The following is a 26,881-nucleotide window of genomic DNA, read 5'->3' as shown; positions in this document are numbered from 1 at the left end:
AAGGGAAAATGGGGAGTGACTGCTAACTGGTATGGGATTTCTTTTGGGGAAGATAAAATATTCTGAAATTAGATAGTGATGATAGTTGTCAACTTTGTAAATATACTAAAAACCACTGAATTGTACACTTTAAAGGGTGAATGTTATCGTGTATTAATTATATCTAATATTTTTAAATGTTTTAACCTTATCAGTAGGAAGAGGTAACAGAGTAGAAAGGATAGGAATAGACACTGGATTTCTCTGAATATACATTGTTTAATAGATTTGACTTTAGAATCATGTAAATGTGCCACATAGTTATAAAATCAAACTAAAAAATTAGAAAGCAACCCCCAGGGGTCTATTTCTGGCATGGTAACGTGAGGATCTTCATGGTCCACTCCACAGTAAAACTGGTGAAAATCACTTTAAAATATTCAATTCTCTAGAGATGGTCTTTAGGCCATGTAGCAAGTGCAAAAACATTTATTCAGGAAAACTTACTAAAATTTGGTAAGAGCAATGAGAATCTGTGGCCTGTGAACCCACTCCCTCCCTTCTCCCAACTCAGGATGATGGAACCTTCACTCCAGATGGATGCTGCCAAGACATAAGGCTCCCATCTTCCACCCACCTCCCACTCATGGGACAGAGGCTCTACCTTGGGTTTGGCACACTGAGAATACTAAGGTCTGATTCCCCTCGCTCCAGCTCATTCATAAAGCAAATGTTCCATGCTCAGACAAGCAAGCCAAGAATACCAGTGGCTATACAGCAGAAATTAAAGGAGTAGAAAATAGAAAAACAATAGCAAAAATAAATAAACTTGAAAGTTGGGGACCTCCCTGGTGGCGAAGTGGTTAAGAATCCGCCTGCCAATACAGGGGACATGGGTTTGATCCCTGGTCCAGGAAGATCCCACATGCCGCAGAGCAAATAAGCCCATGTGTCACAACTACTGAGCCTGCACTCTAGAGGCCGCAAGCCACAACTACTGAGTCTGTGTGCCACAACTACTGAAGCCCACGTACCTAGAGCCCATGCTCTGCAGCAAGAGAAGCAATGAAGACCCAACACAGCCAAAAATAAATAAATAAATAAATAAATAAATTTTTTTTTTAAAGTTGCTTCTTTGAAAAGAACAATAAAGTTGACCAACCTTTAGCTAGATTGATCAAGAAAAAGAGAGAAGGCTCAAATGTAAGAGGGACATTACCACTCATCTTACAGAAATAAAAAGGATTGTGAAAGAATATTATGAACAATTGTATGCCAATAAACTAGGTAACAGATAAAATGGACAAATTTCTTAAAAGACATAAACTGAGTCAAGAAAACAGAAAAGCTAACAAGTAAATAGATAGAATTTGTAATTTAAAAAAACTGTCAATAAAGAAAAATCCAGACCCAGATGGCCTCACTGGTGAATTCTTTTTTCCCCACAGCTTTTTTTTAAATTAATTAATTAATTTATTTATTTATTTATGGCTGCGTTGGGTCCTTGCATGTGGGCTTTCTCTCATTGCGGCGAGTGGGGGCTACTCTTTGTTGTGGTGCGCAGGCTTCTCATTGTGGTGGCTTCTCTTGTTGCGGAGCACAGGCTCTAGGCGCTCGGGCTTCAGTAGCTGTGAAATGCTGGCTCAGTAGTTGTGGCGCACAGGCTTAGTTACTCCGTGGCATGTGGGATCTTCCCAGACCAGGGCTCGAACCCATGTCCCCTGCATTGGCAGGTGGATTCTTAACCACTGCACCACCAGGGAAGTCCCTTCCCTGTAGCTTTATTGAGATGTAATTGACATATAACATTGTGTAAGTTTAAGGTGTACAATGTAATGATTTCATATATGTATAAATTGCAAAAGGATTACCATTCACTGGTGAATTCTACCAAACATTTAAAGAATTAACACCAGTTCTTCATAAACTCTTCTAGGAAATAGAAGAGGAAGGAACTCTTCCCATTTCATTCTATGAAGCTAGTATTATCCTATCCTGGTTATACCAAAACCAGACAAATACATCTCAAGAAATGAAAACTCCACCCAGATCTCTTATGAATTTAGATGCAGAAATCCTCAACAAATGCATTACAAAAACCCACAGCTAACATCATACTTAATGGTAAAAGGCTGAATGCCTTTCTCCTAAGATCAGGAACAAGACAATGATGTCCACTGTTGCCACTTCTAGTCAATACTGTACTGGAGGTTCTAACCAGAGTAATTAGACAAGAAAAAGAAAAGACATTCAGATTGGAAAGGAAAGAACTAAGATTATTTTTATTTGCAGAAAACAATCTTGTACGTGGAAAATCCTAACGAATCCAAAAAAAAAAACTGTTAGAACTAATAAATGAGCTTAGTAAGTTTGCAGGACACAAGGCAATATACAGAAACAAATCATTTTTCTATATAGTAGCCCTGAGCAAACAAAAAATGAAATTAAGAAAACAATTTCGGGAATTCCCTGGCAGTCCAGTGGTTAGGACTCTGCACTTTCACTGCCAAGGGTGCAGGTTCAATCCCTGGTCGGGGAACTAAGATGCCGCAAGCCCTGGGGTGTGGCCAAAAAAAAAAAAAAAAAAAAGACAAAAGAAAACAATTTCATTTATAATGGAATCAAAAAGAATAAAGTGCTTAGGAATAAATTTAACATAAGTGCAAAACATATACTTTGAAAACTACAAAACATTGTTGAAAGAAAACCTAATAAATGAAAAGATATCTCATGTTCATGGATTGGAAGACTTAATATTGTTAAAATGGCAATGCTTCCCAAGCTACAGATTCAACACTCTCCCTACTAGAATGCCAGCTGACTTCTTTGTAGAAATTAACAACCAGATTCTAAAATTCATATAAAAACTCAAGGAACACAGAATAGCTAAAATAATCTTGAAAAAGAACAAGGTTAAATGACTCACACCTCCTGATTTCAAAACTTACTACATAACAAGAGTAATCAAGATATTCTGGGACTGGTGTAAAGCTAGTCATATAGATCAATGGAATAGAACTGAAAGTTCAGAAATAAACATATATGTATAAACCACCTGAGGGACTTCCCTGGCAGTCCAGTGGTTAACCCTAACCCTAACCCAATGCAGGGGACACGGGTTTGACCCCTGGTCGGGAACCAAGATCCCTCATGCCCACGGTGTGGCCAAAAAAATAAATAATCAATCATCAATCAATTAATCACCTGAAATTCTTCTGTGTGATTATGCCACTAATTTGTTACACAGTTAGGTTCATTTGTTCCATTTGATTTTGATTTTCAGGCTTTTCTTTCTTTCTTTTTTTTTCCCTTACAGTTTTATTGAGATATAATTCACATACCATACAATTCACCCATTTTATTAAAGTGAAAAATTAAGTGGTTTTTAGGATATTCAGAGCTGTACAACCATCACCACAATCACAACATTTTTATCACCTCAAAAAGAAATCTTGTACCCTTTGGCAATTACCACTCAATTATCCCCCCTCACTTTATAGCCTAAAGCAATCACTAATATACTTTCTGTTTCTATATATTATATTTGCCTATTGTGGACATTGCATATAAATGGAATCATTTGATTCCTATTCTCCCAGGGACTGGCTTCATCCATGTTGTGGTATTTATAAACACTTCATTCCTTCTTACAGCTGAACAATATTCCATTATATGGATATACCATATTTTGTGAATCCACTCATGAACTGATGGAGATTTGGGTTGTTTCTACCTTTGACTATTGTGGATAATGCTGCTATAAACACTTGTGTACAAGTTTTTGAGTGGACATACGTTTCCATTTCTCTTGGATATATACCTAGGAGTAGAATTGCTTGGTCAAATTGTAAGTCTTTGTTTAACTTTTTTGAGGACTGCCAGATTGTTTTCCAAAGCGGCTTTACATCCCCACCAGTGTATGAGGGTTCCAATTTCTCTAAATCCTTGTCAACATTTGTTATTACTGTCTTTTCAATTCCAGCCATCCTAGTGGGTATGAAGCGGTATCTCACTGTGGTTTAAATTTGAATTTCCCTGATGGTGAATGATTTTCATGTGCTTATTGGCTGAGTGTGTATCTACTTTGGTGAAATATCTATGCAGATCCTGTGCTTATTTTTATTTTATTTTATTTTATTTTAGTAAGAACATTTTAAAAATTGAGGTATAATTGACATACAACATTATATTAGTTCAGGTGTGCAACATAATGATTCAATATTTGTATATATGCTGCAAAATGATCACCGCAGTAATTCTAGTTAACATCCATCCCCATACATAGTTACAGATTTTTTTTCTTTGCGATGGGAACTTTTAAGATTTACTTTCCTAGCAACTTTCAAATACGTAATACAGTATTATTAATTATAGTGGCCATGCTCTGCATTACATCCCCATGACTAATTTATTTTATAACTGGAAGTTTGTACCTTTTGACTCTGTTCACCCATTTCACGCACCCCACCCACCACCCCCTGACTCTGGTAACCATCAGTCAAAGAACATTTAATATGAGATCTCCTTTTGCCCATTTAAAAAAATATTTATTTCTTATTATTGATTTGTAAGAGATCTTGATATAATTCTAGATACAAGTCCTTTATCAGATACATGATTTGCAAATATTTTCTCCCAGTCTATGAATTGTGTTTTTAACTTTCTTGATAGTGCCTTTTGAAGCACAAAAGTTTTAAATTTAGATGAAGTCCAATTAATCTAGTTCTTTTGTTGCTTGTGCTTTTAGTGTCATATCTAAGAATTCATTGCCAAATCTAAGGTCATGAAGACTTATGCCCATGTTTTCTTCTAAGGGTTTTATAGTTTTGGCTCTTGCATTTAGGTCTTTATCAACTTTGAGTTTATTTTTATATATGATATAAGGCAAGGGTCCAATTTTATCCCTTTGTTTGTGGCTATTGTTGTCCCAGCACCATTTGCTGAAAAGACTATTGTTGTCCTATTGAATTGCCTTGGTGTCCTTGTTGAAAACCAAATTGACTCTATCTCCGTCATGAAATATTGCCCAAGGACAAAAAGAACTGCAAAGAAATTTTTTATTCTTTTTTGTTTGTTTGTTTTGTTTTGTTTTGTTTTAATTTTTTCTTTTAAAAATTTTTTTTTGCAAAGAAATTTTTTAAAACACTGTTTTCAGTGATCACAGTGTTAATAAAATTCTTACTGTATTTTGAAGCTAGTGTAGATTTAGTAGGATAAAGTAACTAAATAATTACATTAATGTTCTCAGGAGCCAAGGTTTTCAATTTAAGAAAAAACGTATACAAATATAAAATTTAAGAAATATGTGAAAGCCTGTAATCTTAAATTTGAGTTGGAATTATCGATATAAATTCATGTTGTATTTTCTCTTTAAAGTACGTATTTTCTATCTTTGTTCACTAAAAGTCTTAGAAGCAATGAAAACACAGGGGCAATGAGCATCCATAGACTTTAGGTTGTGATCTCTAAATACCGTATCCTGGTACAGAGAACTCTTTGAGAAAATGGCCAATTCCATATCTAGGGCAGGAAATATCTCAGGTGAATCTTGGGCATCTTGTTATGCCAGTCTCTTTTCTACGTGCTTTACATGTGTTGGGCTGTACCCCTCAGGCCTAGAGCCTGGAGTCAGCAACAGAGACATCAATGGTTTAATGGATAAGGGGGAGCTTACACGTCTGAAGCAAGGTCCTGGAACGACATCCCACCATGTGTGGCAGACAGTGAGCAGGACATGGTGGCAGTCCGCTGGGTTGGGGATGGGAGCAAAATTACCAGTTATAGAGGAATTGACATCAGGTAGCCTCATTAGTTACCAAGGAAACGGGTAGAGGAGCACGCCCTTATCACACCTTTGATCAGCTACCACTGGGAATTCCCTGGAGGTCCAGTGGTTAGGACTCTGATAAGCTATCACTAGCTGGGGCCAGGGGCGAGTACTAGGAAGGTCAGTCATATGGGTAGGGCAGAGGTGAAGCAGGCACTGGTTGGGTAGGGGATGTACAGAGAGCAAGAGAATATCCATCTTGAGTGGCCTGATCATGCAACATGCATTAGCTCATTTAATTTCATTTAAGAGTTGCGAAACTGAGACTTTAAATAGATTGCCCAAGGTCACACAGATACAAAGTGATAAAAAATAGATACAAACCCAGGCTTCAGAGCCAGCATTTGAAAAGTTGCTCAACCTTGCCAGGAAGCAGAGAAATGCATATTACAACAACACTGAGACTATTTTCTTATTAGAAGGGCAAAAGTTAATGTCAGATAAAATGACATTTTAGGGAGCACTTGAGGATATAGGAACTCTTACACATTGCTGGTGTAAATTTAATGTTTTAGAACCTATTTTGGATAATGATTTCACCATACTTAATACATTTGAAGATGTACATACCTCATACCCAGAAGTTCCACTTCTAGACTAGAGAAATTCTATGTACATCTGTACAAGGAAACAATGTATAAACATCCACGTTCTTTACAGCCCTACAAATTTTGAGAAAAAGAAAGCTGGTGACTTCCTGCCACGTTAAATATGGAGGCTGCCTTCTTTTTGTTTTCGATGAGCCAGGCCCCTTACCCTATCAGAGATCTCTTTGCTTTGCGGTTCACGAAGTAGGGGAATGTTATTTGCATAGAGTATTTTTAACTTTTCAAAGTACTTTTACCATCATTAGGTTTCATAACAGTTGCGTGTGACAAGAGGGTAAGTGTTTCCTTTTCCTTAGGCCAAGAAACTTAGGGGGATTTAAGGCCATAGATCGAGAACTCAGAGCCCTCTTCAAAACTTCTCAAAGTTTAATTTGCATACAAATCAGCTGGTGGTCCTGTGAAAATGCAAATTATGTTTCAGTGGGCCTTGGGTGAGGCCCGAGATTCTGCATTCCTAACAGGTTTCCAGGTTACTGTGGGTCCCCTGGCTACACTCTTGAGTAGTGGGAGATTAGACCATTGACACAGGCTGGATATTAAACTCCACTGGTCCACTTTCCCTGTCTGTCCTTCGCAGTGCAGATGGATTTAAACGTAATGTTTAGCAAAAGAAAGGGATCTCACCTTGAAAAAATCCTGATGTTGTTCTCAAGCAAGCAGAAATGACTTTAAGATTTCACGTTTTCACTCTCTCTGGCACCTTCCTTCTTTGTGTAATCCATTTGTAATTAATAGGTGGGCCATGCATGGGTAACCAAGACTGGAGCTAGGCAGAAACATGCTTGGGTACTTCCAGTGTTTATTTATCTTTATGATTCAGGCTTTGTCAGAAATTATAGTCTGTCTCAGTCCTGGATGCCTTTCCACCTTAGAATCTACAATTGTTTATTAACTGATGCCCAGTGTGTCAAACAGAAAACAAACTTGCAGCACCTTCGTGCTTCACCCTGGTTCCCCAGCACTCCTGGGTGACAGGAACTAAGTGCTCTTCAGGAGCCCTGAGTGGGAGCACGGCTGGCATTTACCCAGAGGGGCCCTGTGAGTCTCCTCTGCCCAAAGTATGAGATCTGATTTGGTAACCACACCACACCCTAAATGCTTAACAATGTGGTACGGCCTTGCTGTAGGGAATTCCTCTGTGAAGAGAAGCAGCTATTCTCCCAGGGACTGGATCTGGTTTGGGGGCGTACAGAGCCATTCTGGGTTCCCAGTCTGGTTTTGGACAAGGGCGTCCCAGTGTGGCATTCGTGCCCCTTCCTGTGCCCTAGAATGGGGCTGGGGACAGAGGGCAGCTGACAGCCCATAGGCACCTGTCCTAAACAGCAAGTGTAGTGGTTTGGCTCTTTCCTTATAACTGGACAAACTGCTATAGTGAGGTTATCAGCTTTCTTTGTGAAGCATTTTTTGGTTTTCTCAATTACAATTATTATGAATGGTTCTCAAATGTGACTAAAGGACAAATACGGCTATTGATATATTTCCAAATATCAAGCTTCTCTTGGGAGAGTTTGTTTCTAAGGTAGTCTGAATTCTAATGCTGAGCCCAGCCATTAAGCAGAGGTTGCCAGGATTGGAAGTATCTGGGATGCATGTTATTCTGGGGTTAGATGATCTTACAAGACACGTTCTTACTTTAAAGATGATTCTGATATAATAGCGTTCTTATTGCTCTCCTTCACTTTATCACTCAACTAAAATGTTGGGCTCAGGACTTCCCCGGTGGTCCAGTGTTTAAGGATCCACCTTCCAATGCGGGGGAAGTGGGTTCGATCCCTGGTCTGGGAACTAAGATCCCACATGCTGCCGGGCAACTAAGCCCGAGTGACACAACTACTGAGCCCGCCTGCTCTGAAGCCCATGCGCCACAGCTAGAGAGAAGCTCCTGCGCCGCATCAAAAATCCCTCGGGCCGCAACTAAGAATGCAGCCAAAGATAAATAAATATTTTAAAATAAATAAATAAATAAAATGTTGCGCTCCCCCTATGTGTGTAAAGTTTCACACTAGCCTTTGTGGTGGTGAGAGTAAATGAAAAAGAATGAAAAAGAAAGATATGGCATTTGTTCTTTTTTTTTTTAAATAAATTTATTTATTTATTTTTGGCTGCGTTAGGTCTTTGTTGCTGTGCGCGGGCTTTTCTCTAGTTGTGGCGAGCAGGGGCTACTCTTCGTTGCGGTGTGCAGGCTTCTCATTGTCATGGCTTCTCTTGTTGCGGAGCACGGGCTCTAGGCACGCAGGCTTCAGTAGTTGTGGCACGTGGGCTCAGTAGTTGTGGCTCACGGGCTCTAGAGCACAGGCTCAGTAGTTGTGGCGCACGGGCTTGGTTGATCTGCAGCATGTGGGATCTTCCCAGGCCAGGGCTCGAACCCGTGTCCCCTGCATTGGCGGGCGGATTCTTAACCACTGCACCACCAGGAAAGCCCCTGGCATTTGTTCTTAAGGACTGCATACACTAGCTGAGAAACTAAGAAACAAAACTAAGAATCATGGGAACATAATAAACACTAACTGGTCCAGAGTCATCAGTTCCAAAGAGAGTGTTTCTGACTCCCATAGCAAGGGAAAACTTCACAGAGGAGGTAAAATTTAAGCTAGACTTTGAAGGCTGTGTAGTATTGTAACGTAGGAAAAATGAGCAAAAACACTTAAAGTGCAGGTTATCTAGAGAACAAATAGGTGGTTGCCAGAGGGGAAGGGACTAGGGGGAGGAGAGAAGTAGGTGAGAGGTGAGGTGGTACAAAATTCCAGCTCCAATATAAGTGAGTCACAGAGGTGAAATGTGGGGAAAATAGTCAATGGTTATGTAATGTCTTTGTATGGTGACAGATCATAACTAGACTTATCATGATGATCATTTTGAAGTGTATAGAAATATTGAATCACTATGTTGGGTACCAGGAACTGACATAGTGTTGTAGGTCAACTATACTTCAAAAACAAATCAACTAACTAACTCAGAGAAAAAGAGATCAGATTTGAGGCAGTGGTGGAGCTGGGGGGAGGGGGAATTGGATGAACGCAATCAAAAGGTACAACTTCCAGTTATAAGAAAAATAAGTATTAGATGTCATGTACAACCTGATAAATATAATGAACACTGCTGTATGTTATATATGAAAGTTAAGAGAGGAAATCCTAAGAGTTCTCATCACAAGGGAAATTTTTTTTTTCTATTTCTTTAATTTTGTATCTGTATGAGATGATGGATGATCACTAAACTTATTGTGGTCATCATTTCATGATGCATGTAAGTTAAATCACTATGCTCTACATCTTAAACTTACACAGTGCTATATGTCAATTATATCTTAATGAAACTAGAAAAAAACACTTAGTAAAGTGAACAAATGCTGTTGGAAAAATGGTGCTTATAGTTGACACTGGGTTGCTGCAACCTTTAATTTGTAAAAAATGCAGTATCTGTGAAGCACAATAAAGTAAGATATGCCTAAGCAGATATTGCTTTCTTTTTTGTTTAAATAAATTTATTTATTTATTTATTTTTGGCTGCTTTGGGTCTTCGTTGCTGCGCGTGGGCTTTCTCTAGTTGAGGCGAGCGGGGGTTACTCTTCGTTGTGGTGCACAGGCTTCTCATTGCGGTGGCTTCTCTTGTTGCGGAGCACAGGCTCTAGGCGCGTGGGCTTCTGTAGTGGCACACGGGCTCAGTAGTTGTGGCTCGTGGGCTCTAGAGCGCAGGCTCAGTAGTTGTGGTGCACCGGCTCAGTAGTTGTGGCTCGTGGGCTCTAGAGCGCAGGCTCAGTAGTTGTGGTGCACAGGCTTAGTTGCTCCACGGCATGTGGAATCTTCCCAGACCAGGGCTCAAACTCGTGTCCCCTGCATTGGCAGGCGGATTCTTAACCACTGCACCACTAGGGAAGTCCGCTTTTTTTTTTTTTTTTTTTTTAGACAGATTGAGTTTTTGTGGCAACCCTGCATTGTTAGATGATTGTTATCATTTTAAAAAGTATTTATTTACTTATTTATTTTGCTGCACCGGGTGTTAGTTGCGGCACGTGGGATCTTTAGTTGTGGCATGCGAACTCTTAGTTGAGGCATGTGGGATCTAGTTCCCTGACCAGGGATTGCACCCAGGCCACCTGCATTGGGAGCTCAGTCTTAGCCATTGGACCACCAGGGAAGTCCCAATAAAGTATTTTTTAATTAAGGTATATTCATTTTTTAAAGACCTAATGCTATTGCACACTTAATAGACTACAGTGTAGTGTAAACATAACTTTTATATGCACTGGGAAATCGGACAATTCCTGTGACTTGCTTTATTGCGATATTCACTTTATTGTGGTGGTCTGGAACTGAACCCGCATTATCTCTGAGGTTTGCCTGTATATGGGGATCAGTTTTCTCTTGAAGTTCATTCTTCCTTATAGAGGAAAAAAAAAAAAGATTTTAATGCTAACCAATTCCACTAGTCAAAATAAACGTAATGCAATAGAGCTCATGTACATTGAACCTGGATAATATGAGCCTTTCACGTACTTGTGATCTTAACAGAACCCCAGGGAGAAGACAGTACTCAAAATGGTAAATTTTGAGCCAAAAACCAAGAGTTAAAGAATACGTTTTAGTTGTTTTCGCTTTTATAACCTCCCTCAAGTCAGAGTGTGTACGCAAATCGCCATTTTATATCTCTATTTAAGGTCAATTCTGTGTTTGTTCTTTTTCCACATAAATGAAAAGAATTAGTTACCATGTCTGGAATGCTGAATCTGAAAAAACTGAGGTACAAGAACCTTATTGTGAATTATACAAATAAAGGAAGTAAGCATTAAAAAAAAAAAACACAAGGCATCTGAAAAATGAAAGGACAGTCTTTGGGCTAGAGCGAGTTTATGACAGGAAGATGTTGGGACAAGGCTAGGTTGGGCCATGTTGTGAAGTGTCCTAAAAATCAAAGCTAAAGAGTTAATGCATCCCAATGGCAGTAGGAACCCATTGAAGTTTAGTTAATCCTCAGATTTTACCTTTATCAAACACTCAAGGGGGTTCATGAGATGAATATATAGTCTTCTAAGGTAAGAGGAAACATTCCTGAAGAATTATAATTCCTTGGCACTCAACATGCTAAAGAGCCAATTTGGTCATCCCAAATCCGGTTTTCTAATCTTTGCTCTGCTACCGGTTCATTGATGATGGGAAAGATAACTTCTCTAGGCCGTAATTTCCTCAAGTGTAAATCAAGATCATTTGAAAAGTTCCTTTTAGCTCCAAACTCAATTATTCTCATTCTCCTGTTTGGCTTTCTCGTAACAGTGAGAAAAGAAGAAAAACCTGTTACTAACCCATTTAATGATATTGAAATCATGGTTTTAATTTTGTACAGTGGAAAAGAAGTCACACATGCATTATTCACTGAAACTTTTATCTGTGGAGAGCACATATCTGTATATTTTTGACTACTGGGCTATCAAAAATTATTTTTCAACATCACAGATAAAAAAGAAATTAAACAAAAAAAATTTTAGCAAAACTACTTTTAAAAATGTACTCTTGAATATGTGAAAGTGAATAACATTACTGATTTGATCTGTTAATTTTCTGCTGTACAGGAAACACCAATAGTAAATTTGTCACAAATTCATTTTCAAAAAAAAGTTGCATCCATAAAAGGACAAACTTTTTTTCTTTCTTCTTTAAATTGGCAACATGAAAAAAAATTTTAGCTTCCTAAAAGCAGAAGCAAAGAGCTCATGAAAACAGAAGTGTCCTGTGTGGGTATTTTGCAGTCACTCTTATGGTTTCTAGATGGTTGAGTGAGTCAGGAAATCTCGGCTCTAGTTTCTACTCTACCTCAACTAGTTCTGTGAGGGCAAATCCACCATCTATCTGGTTTTACTTTTCCTTTGAAAGACTTATCACAATTATGGTCGTTTTCATTGTATTGTCTTTTTCCTCACTACTGGACTGAAAGATACCTGAGTGCTGAGATTCTGTATTCACATATCTATCTCCAGATCTGGCACATAAGTTATTCAATATTCACTGAATAAATGAATTTTTTACTTATCTGTAAATGGAGTCAGTTGTACTAAATTTCCCGTCATTTTTTTAAAAAATAAATTTATTTTTGGCTGCTTTTGGTTCTTCATTGCTGTGCATGGCTGTCTCTAGTTGCAGCGAGTGGGGGCCACTCTTCGGTGCAGTGTGTGGGCTTCTCATTGCAGTGGCTTCTATTGTTGCAAAGCATGGGCTCTAGGCGCGTGGGCTTCAGTAGTTGTGGCACGTGGGCTCAGTAGTTGTGGCTCACAGGCTCAGTAGTTGTGGTGCACGGGCTTAGCTGCTCCGCGGCATGTGGGATCTTCCCCGGCCAGGGCTCGAACCCGTGTCCCCTGCATTGGCAGGCGTATTCTTAACCACTGTGCCACCAGGGAAGCCCTCTATGTCATTTCTATCTTTGATTCTTTGATATGAATTTACTTTGAATTATTTAAGTCCAGACAGTTGAATTTTTCCCTTCAGCTTGATTTCTAGCATTTTATTGCTCATTAGCACTCTTTCCAGATTTGGACATTTCTGTTCTAACTTGAAGATAAAGTGGTACAAGCAGCTAGAGTGGGACTGTGTTTAGACAGGAAAGGATTCTCTGAGGGAGTGTCGTAGAATCTGCTATTGAACCCAACTCCTACCTCTTAAAGTTGTGGTTTGCATCTAAAATGACAAGTTAAAAAAACTAATACATAGGTAAATGTAAATCAAACTTCAGAACAATTTCTAAGTGGAAAATCTGATGATGTCCTAAATTTTACAGATGCTAAAAGCATAATAAAATTTTGTTGCTGAACCTCCCAAGAATATAATCCAGCACTACATGGTAGTCCTTTGTGCCAACAAAACTCCAGGAACCTCAGTGACAATAGCCATGGCCTTGCAGTTGAGTATATACATTTCTTTAATGTAAATCAAAGCCTATTACAATGCATTCTGTTACAATGAAAATCTTCACTTATTTTGGAAGCCCAATCATTTTAAGCAACATTATATACAACCCAACAGATACAATGAAATCACTGACAACTCCTTGAAACGTTATAGCTAAATTACAAAGAGTAATTGGATAATGTAGACAACCCCGATAAAGTATTTATTCTCACATTGTGCTCAACATTAGATGACATATAAAATTCAACTGGGAAAGGGAAATCAAAAAAAAAAAAAATTGTGCTTTTTCCTTGAACCAGACTCAAATAATGAGATGAGGGTAAACCCCAGTTGGGAAAGTATTTAATTCATTGTGCTTTTATATATTTTTCTTGCTACCTATTCCCAGTTAAAACCTTAAATTTGTGCCTCTGGGTACTATTTCTTTTAACTCAAGTACAACATACCAGGCGTTCCTTAAAATCATTTTCTATTAACTATAAAAAGTATACTCAGATAAGAACTCTATAAAATCATTTCCTTTTAGAAGGCGTCAAATATTCAGGGATCTTTATTTTTAAAGGGTAAATGAAATGACATAGCTTTCATTGACCCAAACATGCATAATCCATCCTTAAAAATGCACCCAATTGGTAATGACACATGATATACAAAGGGAATGCAACTTTACATATGTAAAATGATTGCTCACTATGGCAATTTAACAGTCAAATTAACAGACACTGTACATTAAAAAAAAAAAAACCCTCAATGTCTTAAAGCCAGTTATCTATAGGAAACCAAGGGAAATTCTGATATGCAATAGTTTGACTCAAAGCAAATAAGGCACCTGCTATGAATTTAGAACAATAACTTTCATTTTTTAAGTTACAACAAAATAGAATTAGTTAACCAAGACACTTGTTTCCAAGAGGGAAACAAGTACAGGGGTTGATTTCCTGGGTGAGAAAGGCAGGTAACAATGCAGGTAAAAACCTGCTGGCCCAAGGTCAGCAGATCCCTTTCCTATTCTAGTCAAGTTCCTAAACGTCCTTAACCACTCCTCTCCTTCATTCTCCCCATACTTAGGGGTACCAGAAGCTCTGAGGTTCACACTGTATATAGACTAGGTAGTAGATTTCCCTTCTGTTCCTCTTAAAACAGCTTATTTTCAAGAGGTATCCTGAGGCAATTAACACAGCAAACAAGCAGCTTTCTTTCCAACTCATTAACACATAGACACCTCTCAGGCTTTTTTCATCATTATGGCTAAGAATTTAAATAGCCAATACTTGAAATTTTCAACAGTACCAGAAAACTCAAAACCTGCCTTATCACTCACCCTTACCATTAGTAAAAAGAAAGTCTGATCAATCATAACCTATAAAATCATACAACAAAGGGAAGACTAAAGACTGATCCTTATCAGTAAATCCATTTAATTTCACATGACACTTTAGTCTGATGTATCTAGTACCCTAACAGAATTTTAATCATAAATCAAGAAAAAGCATTTCCAAACTAATTTGCAGTTGATGTGCCTTTTTGGTATTAAAAGTGCTATTAACATGCTGTCTTACGGCACACTGGACTCAACAGTATGCCCTGATGAGGCATCCATTTTTAGTACTATTTTTCCCTAAAATGTTGTGAGCATAATAGACCCCTTTGATATATTAAAGTAATTCTGGTGAAATCAATGGTGATATAAAAAACCTTCCCTGACTTTACTCCACCATGGCTGCTTTTAGTGAAACCGAAGTGACTAAGTTATAAAATGCTCAACCAAGTTGTTTTCTTATGGCCTCTTACGTTAGTATATTCACTCATGCAAAATCCAAGGTAGTGTAATAGAAATAATATTGTCAAAATAGACGTTGTGGCTATAAGCATCTCCCTTTATATTAGGCATTTAGAAGCTTTTTAAAATTTTTAGGTGCTAAAGATTTCGGGAAAACTAGGCTGTGTAGTTGTTCCATTTATAAGCACCTTATTACAGGACGGTTCCATGATCCTCTATGGGAGTGTGCTTTCAATTCAAGAAATAGTAATAAAGTGTCTAGCTATATAAAAACCGTAGGATTCCAAATTTTAAATTAAGCTAATTGCATTTACACATTAGGGCTAACAAAATCTAGACCCTGTCTACACAGATTCAATCTAATTACCTATATTGTATACTGTTCTAATAACCACATTAAAAAAAAAAACTTACTCTTTACTGACTGAATAAGTAGGGTCCACTACTGTAGCTTAACAAATTTTATTGCTTTATTCATGTGGTGCTTTTGCAAGGCACTGTGGTATGGACTAGAAAACTTGGAATGACTTGTGAAGAAACCTTGGAATGACACATGAAGGATGATATGAAAAGTCATTCTGAGGCAGGATGCTTTACTGAATTGTTTTTAACCAGGGTATCAAACATCAGGAATGAGTTCAAGTTAAAATTCACAGGAGAATGGAAACATCTTAAGGTCAGTCACTTCACATGCCCATCCTGATACTCTGAATAATCTGGAAAATTGCTGTAAAGAGAAAGAGCAAGTATTAAAACATGCTTGGAATAAAACAGGCCTGGCAACTGACAAATATTAAGGTAGTTCAAGAATCCAAGAATACCCTTACAATTACTTGCAAATACTAGGTAACTTCATAGTAATATGAACACAGGCTTACCTTAATAATACAATTTTTTTTATGCCTCAGCTTCCTTGAATTTTATGCCAAAATGTCTAGAGAGTTACCAAATAAGCACTGATTTTTAGAAAGAAATTAAAGCACCAAAGCAAAAAGGTTTTTCTAGCATACAATTATTTTGGTTTAACCCTAAACATTAGGTGTACTTGGCCTGTAACATATGCACATTTCCTCATTCTCACAAGGCTGAAATTCAATAATCTTTAGGTTACATAAATTGCTTGGCTCTTGGCCATTTATCAGGAAAGCTTCCAATTGGAATGTTTAGGAGACAGGCAAAGTGAAATGTTCAAGAGAAACCTCAGTAACTTTAAAATGTCAGAATGTGTAAAACAGAAACATGTATTTCCATATTAACAGCTTGCATATTAAGATGAAGAAAAGAAATTCTGTAATCCATCTCCATGGGCAAGAGTCTACTACTCTAACAGCAGTCTGCCCTGGTAACTATTTTTCCCTACCATATGTCAAACATTTCTTTTATTAAACTAAAAACATTTGTCTCGCACGTTAAATTGCCAATCAGGTACAAGTTCCTCTACAATGAGTCAATTCTTTGCACTAGCTTTACTTTATAAAATACATCCAATTTTGACATAAAGACATTAGTATGTTAAATTAAGTTCGAATATCCGCATGTACATGATGTTCATAAGCTTCTCTTTCGCAAAGGTTGCAAAATAGTCTAAATTCTCATTCTGGGAGGTGTTTTTGTTGTTTGTTTTGGTCTAATATTTGTCAACTCGATCATTAGTAAGGACCTGACCTCCTTTTCTGCTCTCCTGTGAGCTCAAATCAAGCGGGGAGAAGTTTCTAGAGCACCACCCTCTGTGCATATATGGGACAAGTAACTGGGTTCACATAAAACAGAATTATGCGGAGCTCCCGGCAGGTGGATTGAGAACTATGCGGGCAGAATTCACCACTGATGGATCACCACGTCATCCCCAACCCGTCATCCAACACCCTACCCGATGGTCGCCCCCAAAACACTTACCAGAACCACAAACAACAAAAATGAAGAGAGCCAATAACCAGGGTCCTACAGACGCCTTCTCTTCGGGAGCATTTCTCTGCAAAAAGGAAAATCCACGGTCTCCAATGCAAAAAAACCACTCTGATCCCGAGCTCTCACCCTGCACCCCGGGCCAGGTCGCCGGGTCCCTGCACCTCACTGGTTTCCCCTGCGTTCCCGAGCCGCCCGGCTCCGGCACCCACCTCCCTGAGCTCCCAACTTAGCGTCCGGCTCGCGGCCTCGGGCCCTTGAGTCGCCCGAGTCTGGGGAAGAGAGGTCGGCGCGGCCCCGGGGCCCGGGCCTCATACCCGGCTGCGGAACCGAGAGGGGCGCCCGCTCTACCCTTACCGAGGTCTTGGCGACGTTGCCGCGCTGGGTGATGTTCTTGCTGTGCTTCTCGTTGGCCATACGGATCCGCTGCTTGGCGACCATCTTCGCGGCGCAACCACCTGCCCCGGCCACCCCTGGGCCTCGCTCGCTCGCTTCTCCTCGGGCCGCTGCGACCGACGCTCCGCTCCCGGTGCCCGCGCCGCCGGAGCGAGGAGGCTCTCAGGTGGGGCGCTAGCTCCGGCCGCTGGGCCTGGGCGCGGCGGGCGCGGGGGCTGAGCCCTTAGCTGGGCGCGGGCCGCCGGCTGACTGACGACGCCGGACCGTCCGGCCGAGCGAGACGGGCGCGCGGGAGGAGAGCAGGCCGCCGGGATATTCTCGCGTCGCCGCTGTGGCCTCCGCCGGGAGCGTAGATTGAGAGAGGAAGGGAACGCAACGCTACACAACGCAACAACGGGACGGTGCAACCCGTCGCCTCGAACTACTTCGGGTTCGGCTGCCAACGTCAGCATTGGGCCGGCTCCGCCCCGCGGAAGTGCACGCTCCGCCTGCTGAGGGAGAGGGGGAGGGAGGGCGAAGGCCGGCACTCCAGCCTTAGCCCCGCCCCTCCACGCTCCGTGAAGTGTTGCCCCAGAGCTGCGCGTGCGCGTTCGGGCTCCTTTTTCGCGTCTCTCTCCGACCGGAAGTGAATTGGCCCCGAGGCTGGCGGCCCCGGAAACACCAGTTTGCCGTCTCACGCCGGAGGAGACGTGTTGGGGCCGGGTTCGGCTCTCGTGAACTCTGACCCAAGCATATGAGTTTCTCTTTCCGGGACAAGATGGCGCCGTCCACGCCGCTCCTTACAGGTGAGCTCTGAACGAGAAAGAGATTATTTCTTTAGAGCAATATTTTTTGTGTCTCTAACCTTGGGCACCACCCGGGAAGCCTTGGAGTCTGATCCGCCTATTCTTGTGGATTGCAGGAGAGCCGGAGGGCCTTTTGGATTTCTTGGTGTAGCGTGGCAGTCAGAAGTTAGGCTCTAGCCTCGGAGCTCCAGCATTCCCCCCTCCCTTTTGCCCATCCATCATTCTTTCCTGACACTTCAAGTTCTACAGGAATAGAGGAAGGGGCATAAGAACGAAGAGTGCTAGTGGGATTTGTTACTCGGGGTCTGCAATACTGGTGTTAACACTAACGCTTACTTGGTGACAGGCCCTGTTGACAGGGTGAAGTCATTTAGCTCTGTAATAAGAAAAAAACGTAAACGTATGACTCGGTCTACTAGAATAACCACGCACATTAAATACACCTGAATTTAAGTGATACCAAATCCTGCACTCCTTGCTTTAATGAAATCAGTAGGGCGAGTGGAGCTGCGGTAGTGTAGGTTTTAAGGGGATGAGAATGTGGTCTGGGGTGGTAGCATATAATGAACATTATAAAGATAAAGTAGCAACGTTAGAACATTACAGGATTCCTGAGGTTTCGAAGCTGAGGCAGAGTTTATAATGTTGGAGAAGATAATAAACTTAGTCTTAGACAATGTCAGCGGTGACTCTGGATTACAGTAATGGCTGGAGTCTCATATATGAGCATCAAGTAAGGAGAGGGGAGTTGGGAGGGAAAAGAAGGCTATAAGTTACCAATAACTTAATAACATATTAAGGAAAAAGAAGCCATTGAGAGAAACGTTGTCTACTTTTGAGGAAAGGGGTTATTTCCCCCTGAGACTTGGAAGGAACCTTAAAAAGCTTTTGCACTTTTCACCATTCTGCATTTTGAGATCTTTGTTATTAAGCACTCTGCCCATTCATATTCAATCTGGCTACCACAGTTCATTCACCAGACATTTATCAAAAACTGACTAATTTGTTAGATAACATGCCAGGCAGATACTGCTTAAAAAGTAACTAAATGAATTTATTTCTGTAGCTTCATAAAGGTAGCTTATATGTTACTTATAATTTTGGAATACTAAATGCTTTTTTTGAACTTTAATTTAAAAATTGGTACATTTTAAAATTTGATCATTTTTTTTTCCCTTTTAAAATCTTTACAGTGACTGCTTGCAGGGTAAATTCCATCCTGTTTAGCATAGCATATGGAACCCTTTATAATCCTTGAATAGCTCTTGTCATTCATTTTACTCCTTGCCATCCTGTCCTATTTTGTTCTCCATCAATACTGAACTGCTCATAAAACCCTTCAACAACGTATTTCCTCAGTCTAACACTACCCTCTTCCTCTTGATTTGGCTGACGTCTTTTTATCTTTTAAATTTCATTTTAGACATCATGACTTTGTGAAGTCTTTCCTTACTCTTCCCAGATAGTCTTTCCCCAGCCTGTTTTGGTACCTCATATATACTTGAAGTTTTTTGGGTTTTTTTTTTCCACTTATCACATAGGATGATTATCTAGCTGTTTAGATGCTTTTCTCCCCTGCTAGACTGTGAATTCCTTAATGGCAGGGGCAGAGCCTTATTCATCCCTGTGCCAAGTACAATGCCTGCTAAACAATAGACACTAAGTGTTTAATGGAAGAATAACTTAATGAATGATAACCACTTTATCTGGAGTCAGATTAACCAAGAGTGACAGTTTTCTTACAGTGCTTAAGATCAAGGACTTCGTAAGAGCTTAAGGGTTATCTAGTCTGTCTGCTCCGAATATTCTCATATTTATAGCAGCTCAGAGAAATTCACATTGCAAATTGGCAGAGTTAGGATTACATTCAATCATTCAACTCCATGGCCCATTTTTCTTTCACTAGAACACACTGATTAATCTTTTAAACATTCTTAGTATAGGTATTTCAGTCAATAATAGATTCTTTTACTTCCAAAATCTTTTTTTAAATATAGACTTATGGGACTTCGGAGTTGTGAATAATTTAAAGATTATGCAGTAAATTTTATTAGTTATGACTTTCAATTGGAAATGACAAAAAGCTAAAGCAGAGGAAAAGGGGATTTTTAAAATATTTATTTATTTATTTTTGGCTGCGTTGGGTCTTCGTTGCTGCGCGTGGGCTTTCTCTAGTTGTGCGAGCGGGGCTTACTCATCGTTGTGGTGCGCGGGCTTCTCATTGCAGTGGCTTCTGTTGCGGAGCCCGAGCTCTAGGCGCGTGGGCTTCAGTAGTTGTTGCATGCAGGCTCAGTAGTTGTGGTTTGTAGGCTTTAGAGCGCGGGCTGAGTAGTTGTGGCGCACGGGCTTAGTTGCTCCGTGGCATGTGGGATCTTCCCGGACCAGGGCTTTGAATCCGTATTCCCTGCATTGGCAGGCGGATTCTTAACCACTGCACCACCAGGGAAGCCCCGAAAAGGGGATTTAAAAAAAAAAAAAAAAAAGCTCATGTAACCTTAAAGCTTCTACTGTTACATCCAGGTATTCACATGACTCCAAAAATCTGTTTTTCTTCCTCCTTAAGCTCTTGCTTTCTTTCCGATTAAACTTATTCTCAGGCTGATGTTCTAATCGGTAGCTCCAGGTTTACATTCAACCAGCTCAACAGCCCCAGAGGAAAGTGCACATCTGTGCCAGTCTCAAGGCTGGCTGCCTTTGGCTTGGCTCGCTCATGCTCATCTTTGAATCAGTCAATTTTTAATCAAATCACCAGGACCAAATTATATTCTCACCCCTGGATATCTCCCAAAGGAAAACTAAGTTCTCCTAAAAGGGGGGCCTGGATGCTAGGCATGTAAAACAACAATAGCCCTTACATGAAGCCCATATTGTCCAATAAGCTTGCCTAGTTGAAGCCATTGAGATAATCAAGACTGAGTCATTTTCTTAAATTGATATATACTTCAGTGGATGTAAGCATTGGAAAAAGTATTATACTATGATGATCACCATATCCCTGGCATAGGACCCTTGTTTGTTGAAGTCCAGTAGTTTTCTCATATTAACTCAGGCCTAGAGCAATAAATGGTATGTGAGTATCTAGAATGGCTAGTAAGTTTTAAAAAGATACTATGTAGGTACAGTATTTAATGTAATTGTTGTTTTTAAACAGTTATTCTGTGTGAAACTCTGGCATTTATTTGTTGCTTTAATGAAAAGAACTTAGCATTCTAGATTTTTCTTTCCAGTAGAACATATTGCTGATCCTTTTTGATTAAAGGGGAAAATCACTAAAAATAAGGAATCATATCAAGTGTCAATACACTGTGTTAAGCTATCCCCACATTTTACTCACTGTTTTACATTTAGTCGCTTCTAATTAAAATGAATTCCTCATTAGAAATTCATATGTAGAAAAAAATTGCTTCAGTTATTGAAAAGAGTTTGAGTCCATATTTATTTTTGCTTTTATTAACTTATAATGCAGTTTATGTTCTGTAATGAACCTGATTTTGTGTTTCTTCTGATAAACTTTGTATATCCATGTATTCAAGTTTGTATAAGAAGTTGCTCAAACTAATAAATCCAGTATAGTATCTTAGTGGTTCCAAAATGTCTTACAGCACTTTCTCATAGTTATGCTTCTATGTAGGGAAGTGTGAAAGAAAATATTTGTTTTAAATAGTGGCTTACATGTATGAACAAAACTATAATGACTCAATATGACTTTTATGATGAATTTAATTGATAATTAGTTCACATATAACAGACATATCTATTGTAAAGCATCATGTACAAAAGTTGTCTAATTTAATGGGAACCAACAGTATCATCAGTGTATGAAGTAGCTTTGATATGTACTTTTGTCTTGCAGAATACGTTTTTATCTTAGTACAAAAATCTTGGTCTATTTGATTTTTAATTTTAATTTAGCACCTCTGTCCTGTATTCCCCGGCAAATCAGTTCTTGAGAAATGTTGACAGACTTTTGATTGGTTTTATTTCTTGCCGTATTGTGAACAAGGTATTACCAAAAAGGGATGGGCTTTTAAAAAGCCTTTTTATTTTGATATAAATTAAAACTTGAAAGAAGTTGCAGAGAGAATAAAGAAAGTTCCTGCATATCCTTCACCTAGCTTTCCCCAATGATAATATCTTATGGTGTATTATCCAAACGAGGAAATTGACACTGGTACAGTCGTATTTACTAAACTGCTCTCCTTATTTGGATTTTACTAGTTTGTGCATGTCTATATTTTATCACGTGTAGATTCATGTAGCCACCATTATCAGAATATAGAACTGCTCTATCACCACAAAGATGTTTACCCGTTTATCGTTGGACCCTCCTTCCAACTCTAACCGTTGGCAACCACTGATCTGTCCTGTATCATGATAATTTTGTCATTTCATGAGTGTTATATATCCTGGTGAAAAGCCAACCATTTTTTTTAGTAAGTTTTTATAACATGGCCGAACATAATGATTTGTGATAAATATTGAATAGCAACCTTAATATAATACAAAATTATTGAGACTACCTAGTGAAATTATCTTGATTATTATTCAAGGGACAATTGAAATGTACTTCTAAATTTCAAACAACAACAGTTTGCCTTTTTTTCTCCATCTCTATGCAAAATACAAATGTATTTTCCTTAAAAAAAAAAGTGTTATATAAATGGAATCATAGACTATGTAACCTTTTAATTTTTGTTTTCAAAGTGTTCTTTATTTAGAATGCGAACATATGCATGTTGAAAAGCAGTTGATTAATTTGACTCAAGATTTTGCTTCTCCAGAAACATACTAAAACCAGTAATTGAAAGCCACATGAGACTGAATGCTACTTGAGCAAGAAAGACATGGCACTTTTCACACTGACTTTTCTGTCGGTGTTGCCTTCTGAGATTTTGGGTTCATAATCTGCATTATTAAGTTAAGTGGGAGTTTTGCTCCCCCACTCCTGTCTTAGTCCATTCTGGCTCCTGTAATAAAAATATCATAGACTGGGTGGTAAACAACAGAAATTTATTTCTTACAGTTCCAGAGGCTGGCAAATCCAAGATCAGGGCACTGGCAGATTCAGTGTCTGGTGATCACCTGCTTCCTGGCTCATAGACAGCCATTCTGCACTGTGTCCTCACATGGTGGAAGAGACAAGGGACCTCTTTGGGGCCTCTTTCATGAGGGCACTAATCCCATTCATAAGGGTTCTTCCTTCATCACCTAATTACCTCACCAAAGCCATTCCAAATACCATTAGGGATTAAGTTTCAACATACGAATTTGGGGTAGGGGTACGTAAACATTCAGTCTTAGCAACTCTTTTGGGATCTTCTACATGTCTTAGTTTGGGATGTAAGTATGAAATAGAAATTTTGGAAAAGGAAAAACTTGTACCCGTACTGGTTGCCCTGAATACCCTGAAAGTTCCCACTGCTGTGGCCAGAAGGCTACCTTCATGGGTTCTGAGGTACAGCTGCCACTTTAATATAACGTACGAAAACTTTGAATTTTCACCAAGTAAACATTGTGGTCGGTAATAACAGCAAAGTCAACAAATACAGAGGACCAAGGTCACTAGGTACAAGTGTCATGAGAACACAAGAAGCTGAGATGAGCTAGGGAAAGCTTTTTTCTTTTTTGCCAGTCACTTCAGGCATGTGTTAAGGCAGTAGAGCATGGTTTGATTGCATTATCATATGGCACATTTTAAAAGTATTTCGGCTTCATTGGGTATACACTGATAATGTACCGTTTTGTTTTCCTAGGTAAGTATGAGAATTTTGAAAGAGCGATTAGTGAGTTAAATTGTCACTGCAGCTTGTGGGAGGGGCCTCATTAGGCTGACAGAATTTTATGCAACCTAACGATAACGTGTAATCTGACAACTGCAAACCCCCTAGTTTGGGAAATTCATTTTTTATTAATCCCTCAAATAGATGTTTATTAAAACCTTAACTGTAGTATTAAGAAAAGAATGGCTTGTTTTCTTCTAAATCATAATGTATCATACATTATATTGCAGCAGACGATTGATTTGGTGACAAGAAACAGCACAGCTTTGCCTGTGTAGTAAGAGAATTTTGATGCAATACTTGATTTTAGCCAGAACGCCAAGAAGCAGTTGAGAATTTCTGATGCTAAAGAATTAAACTTCATAGTTTTCAAGTCTTCTAGGAAAACATTTCCTGGCACAAAATGTTTACTAAATGTATTAGAGATTTTTAGAATAGATATCGTCAGTGTTTCATTCAAGGTGTAGCAGTAGACTGAGCTCCTTTTGAAATCATCATTTTGAGTGTAGTGATGGACTCATTTTTTAAGATCCCTACTGCCTAGCACATGGAGCTGTGCAGGGGCCAGGTATAGAGCCTTGTAGGCAGTAGTGTGAGGAGTTTAGATTTTGATATATGTAGAACACTTTGCTAGACTCCATTCTATTCAAGGGCAAACTACCCACAGCAGTTTGGTGACTCAGTTTAGTATATGAGGAAACATGGTATCCAGTTGTATACTTGTGGATATCTGACCAGAAACTCATTATTCAATTACATGTTTACTCCCTTATTTTTCATCATTTCCACTAGAATGGAAGCTCCATGAGTACATAGATTTTTATCTTGTTTGTCAGTGGTTCTTTTACTTTCATTCTAACTTAAAAACAAGACATTTATTTATTGATTCATTCATTCATTCATTCATTCATTTTGGCTGCGCCAGGTCTTAGTTGCGGCACGCGGGATCTTAGTTGTGGTGTGCGGACTCAGTTGCGGCATGCATGCAGGATCTAGTTCCCTGACCAGGGATTGAACCCGGGCCGCTTGCATTGGGAGTGTGGAGTCTTACCCACTGGACCACCAGGGAATTCCCTCATTCTAACTTTAAATTATTTACTTTGGGAAGGTAGATTATATTACTTTCAGTATCTGAAAATTGAGCTAGTTAATTTACAGGTAGAAAATTGATGTTATGAGAACTGTCCCTTGAGAAGGGAAGGGAAATAGGGATCAGAGTTGGAGCCAAGAGTGGCCCCTAGCTACCAACTTTTCTGCTGAAGAGTGGGAGATTTGTGACTAGCTGGCAGAAAAGGAAGCAAGTGAAATTGTAGCCATGGGCTTCAGTAAAACTTTTTCTTTTCTTCAGCTCTTATACTGTTGCTGCTAGCAGGAGTTCTAGCTGATAAAATAGTTACTCATCACCAAGTCCTGTCAGTTTTCTCTCTTGAACACTTATTCTCCACTTTCCATTTCCACTGCCCTACCCTAGTCCAAGTTTTGTATTGTTTTGTTTTTTTGTGGCCGTGCTGCTCGGCTTGCAGGATCTTAGTTCCCACCACCAGGGATGGATCCCGGGCCCCTGGCAGTGGAAGCTTGGAGTCCTAACCACTGGACCACCAGGGAATTCCCGAAGTTTCTATTATCTCTCCTGTGGGACTACTGCAGACCATCTTGAGTAGTTTCTTCACATCTTACTGCCTTCTGGTTCACTCTCTACACTGTACCAAGTTGAGCTTTTCAAATTGCAAGTCTGGTTTTAAAAATCTGCCTAAAACTTTTTTGAAGTTTCCCAACATTCTTAGGCTGCAGTCCAACGTTGCCTAACTTAAGCCACAGGATCCTGCTTGGTCTGAGCCCTGTTTTCTTCTCCAGATCCACCTCCTTCCAGCCATGCAGGCCTCCTTTCCATTCCTGTGACACTGTCATCTCTCTTGTCACGGAGTTTCTGCACCTGTTACTGTTCTCCTTGCTTGTTAACTGCTATTCATCTTTCAGATCTCAGCACACAAATCACTTACTCAAGGATGCTTTCCCTAACCTTCCATTTTTAGATTAAAACTCCATATTATTCACTCTAGTAGCCTCTTATATCTTTCCTTTGTAGCACTAAATGCAGTTATAGATTTCCATATATTTGACTAATTATCTGATTAGTGAGGTCAGGGACAAGGCTGATTTTCCTCCCTATTGTATCTGCAGTACTCAACATAAGGTTTTGGTGGTAGTTTTTTTTTTTTCTCCAGTAAGCATTTGCTGAATGAATGAATCATTTTATTTGGTTCAGCTTTAGAAGCTTCTAATTCAGCCATTTTAAAAAAGTATAATCTAGTTCTGTAGATGTTTTTGCTTATTTAATCTTGAACTTTGATCCCACTTAATTTTTTAGAATATTGCTATCATTGGGAGCTTAGTAAATGAATGTATCTCATCCTGCTTGTTCTCTTAGCTTGAAAAACTGTAAATATATTAATAATGTCATATTTTTTAAGAACTTTGAATGAATTTATACTATATTTTTATGTTATTATTTTACATAAAGCACACAGTATTTTAAAGTTTATATTTTGCTGATTGGGGCACAGATTCAGAGGTGGCGATGTATCTAAGGTTCCACAGTCAGATAGGAACTGAGGTCTACCTTTGAGTTCATGTCCTTTCTACTATAGTACAACTGCCTTTCACTGGTGACAGTTACAATTTTGAGTTTTTAATTATAAAAATTACTTGAGAGAGTAAGCTGATACAAAGAAGATTTAACTTAGACTCAGCTTCTAATTCTGTTTCCAACATCCATACATTTTGAAAATGAGATTAGAAAATAATGTGAAAACATAATACTAAGATCACTTTTTTCCATTTGAGTGAAGAAATATAAGTATGAATGCTGTATCTCAATGCAAATGCATAGATTTCTTGTAAGATAGATAAAAGTGGATTTATTGA

General features: G+C 39.2%; 2 protein-coding genes across 3 annotated transcripts in view; one reads left to right on the top strand and one right to left on the bottom strand.

Annotated features, from left to right (window-relative positions):
* Nucleotides 1-15,666: 15,666 nt before the first annotated feature.
* On the bottom strand, nt 15,667-17,821 carry SERP1 (stress associated endoplasmic reticulum protein 1). Its single transcript, XM_061194561.1, has 3 exons — nt 17,353-17,821; nt 16,987-17,062; nt 15,667-15,817 (listed from the first exon to the last, which is right to left on the bottom strand). The coding sequence occupies exons 1-3, from the start codon at nt 17,434-17,436 to the stop codon at nt 15,777-15,779; spliced, it is 201 nt and encodes a 66-aa protein (XP_061050544.1). The 5' UTR covers nt 17,437-17,821; the 3' UTR covers nt 15,667-15,776.
* A 236-nt stretch (nt 17,822-18,057) lies between these two features.
* The window catches only part of EIF2A (eukaryotic translation initiation factor 2A), a 40,397-nt gene continuing 31,573 nt past the window's right edge, over nt 18,058-26,881 (top strand). Inside the window, exon 1 of one of the 2 annotated variants that reach the window (XM_061194560.1) lies at nt 18,058-18,176. In XM_061194560.1, the coding sequence (XP_061050543.1) occupies nt 18,125-18,176 (52 nt within the window). In that variant the 5' untranslated portion in view covers nt 18,058-18,124. The remainder of the gene's footprint in view (nt 18,177-26,881) is intronic. The other variant, XM_061194559.1, reaches the window with a different exon arrangement.

Source organism: Eubalaena glacialis, chromosome 6 (genome assembly GCF_028564815.1).
Source record: "Eubalaena glacialis isolate mEubGla1 chromosome 6, mEubGla1.1.hap2.+ XY, whole genome shotgun sequence".
In the NCBI taxonomy this organism is placed as follows: Eukaryota; Metazoa; Chordata; class Mammalia; order Artiodactyla; family Balaenidae; genus Eubalaena; species Eubalaena glacialis.
This window is presented reverse-complemented; position numbering and strand designations above follow the sequence as displayed.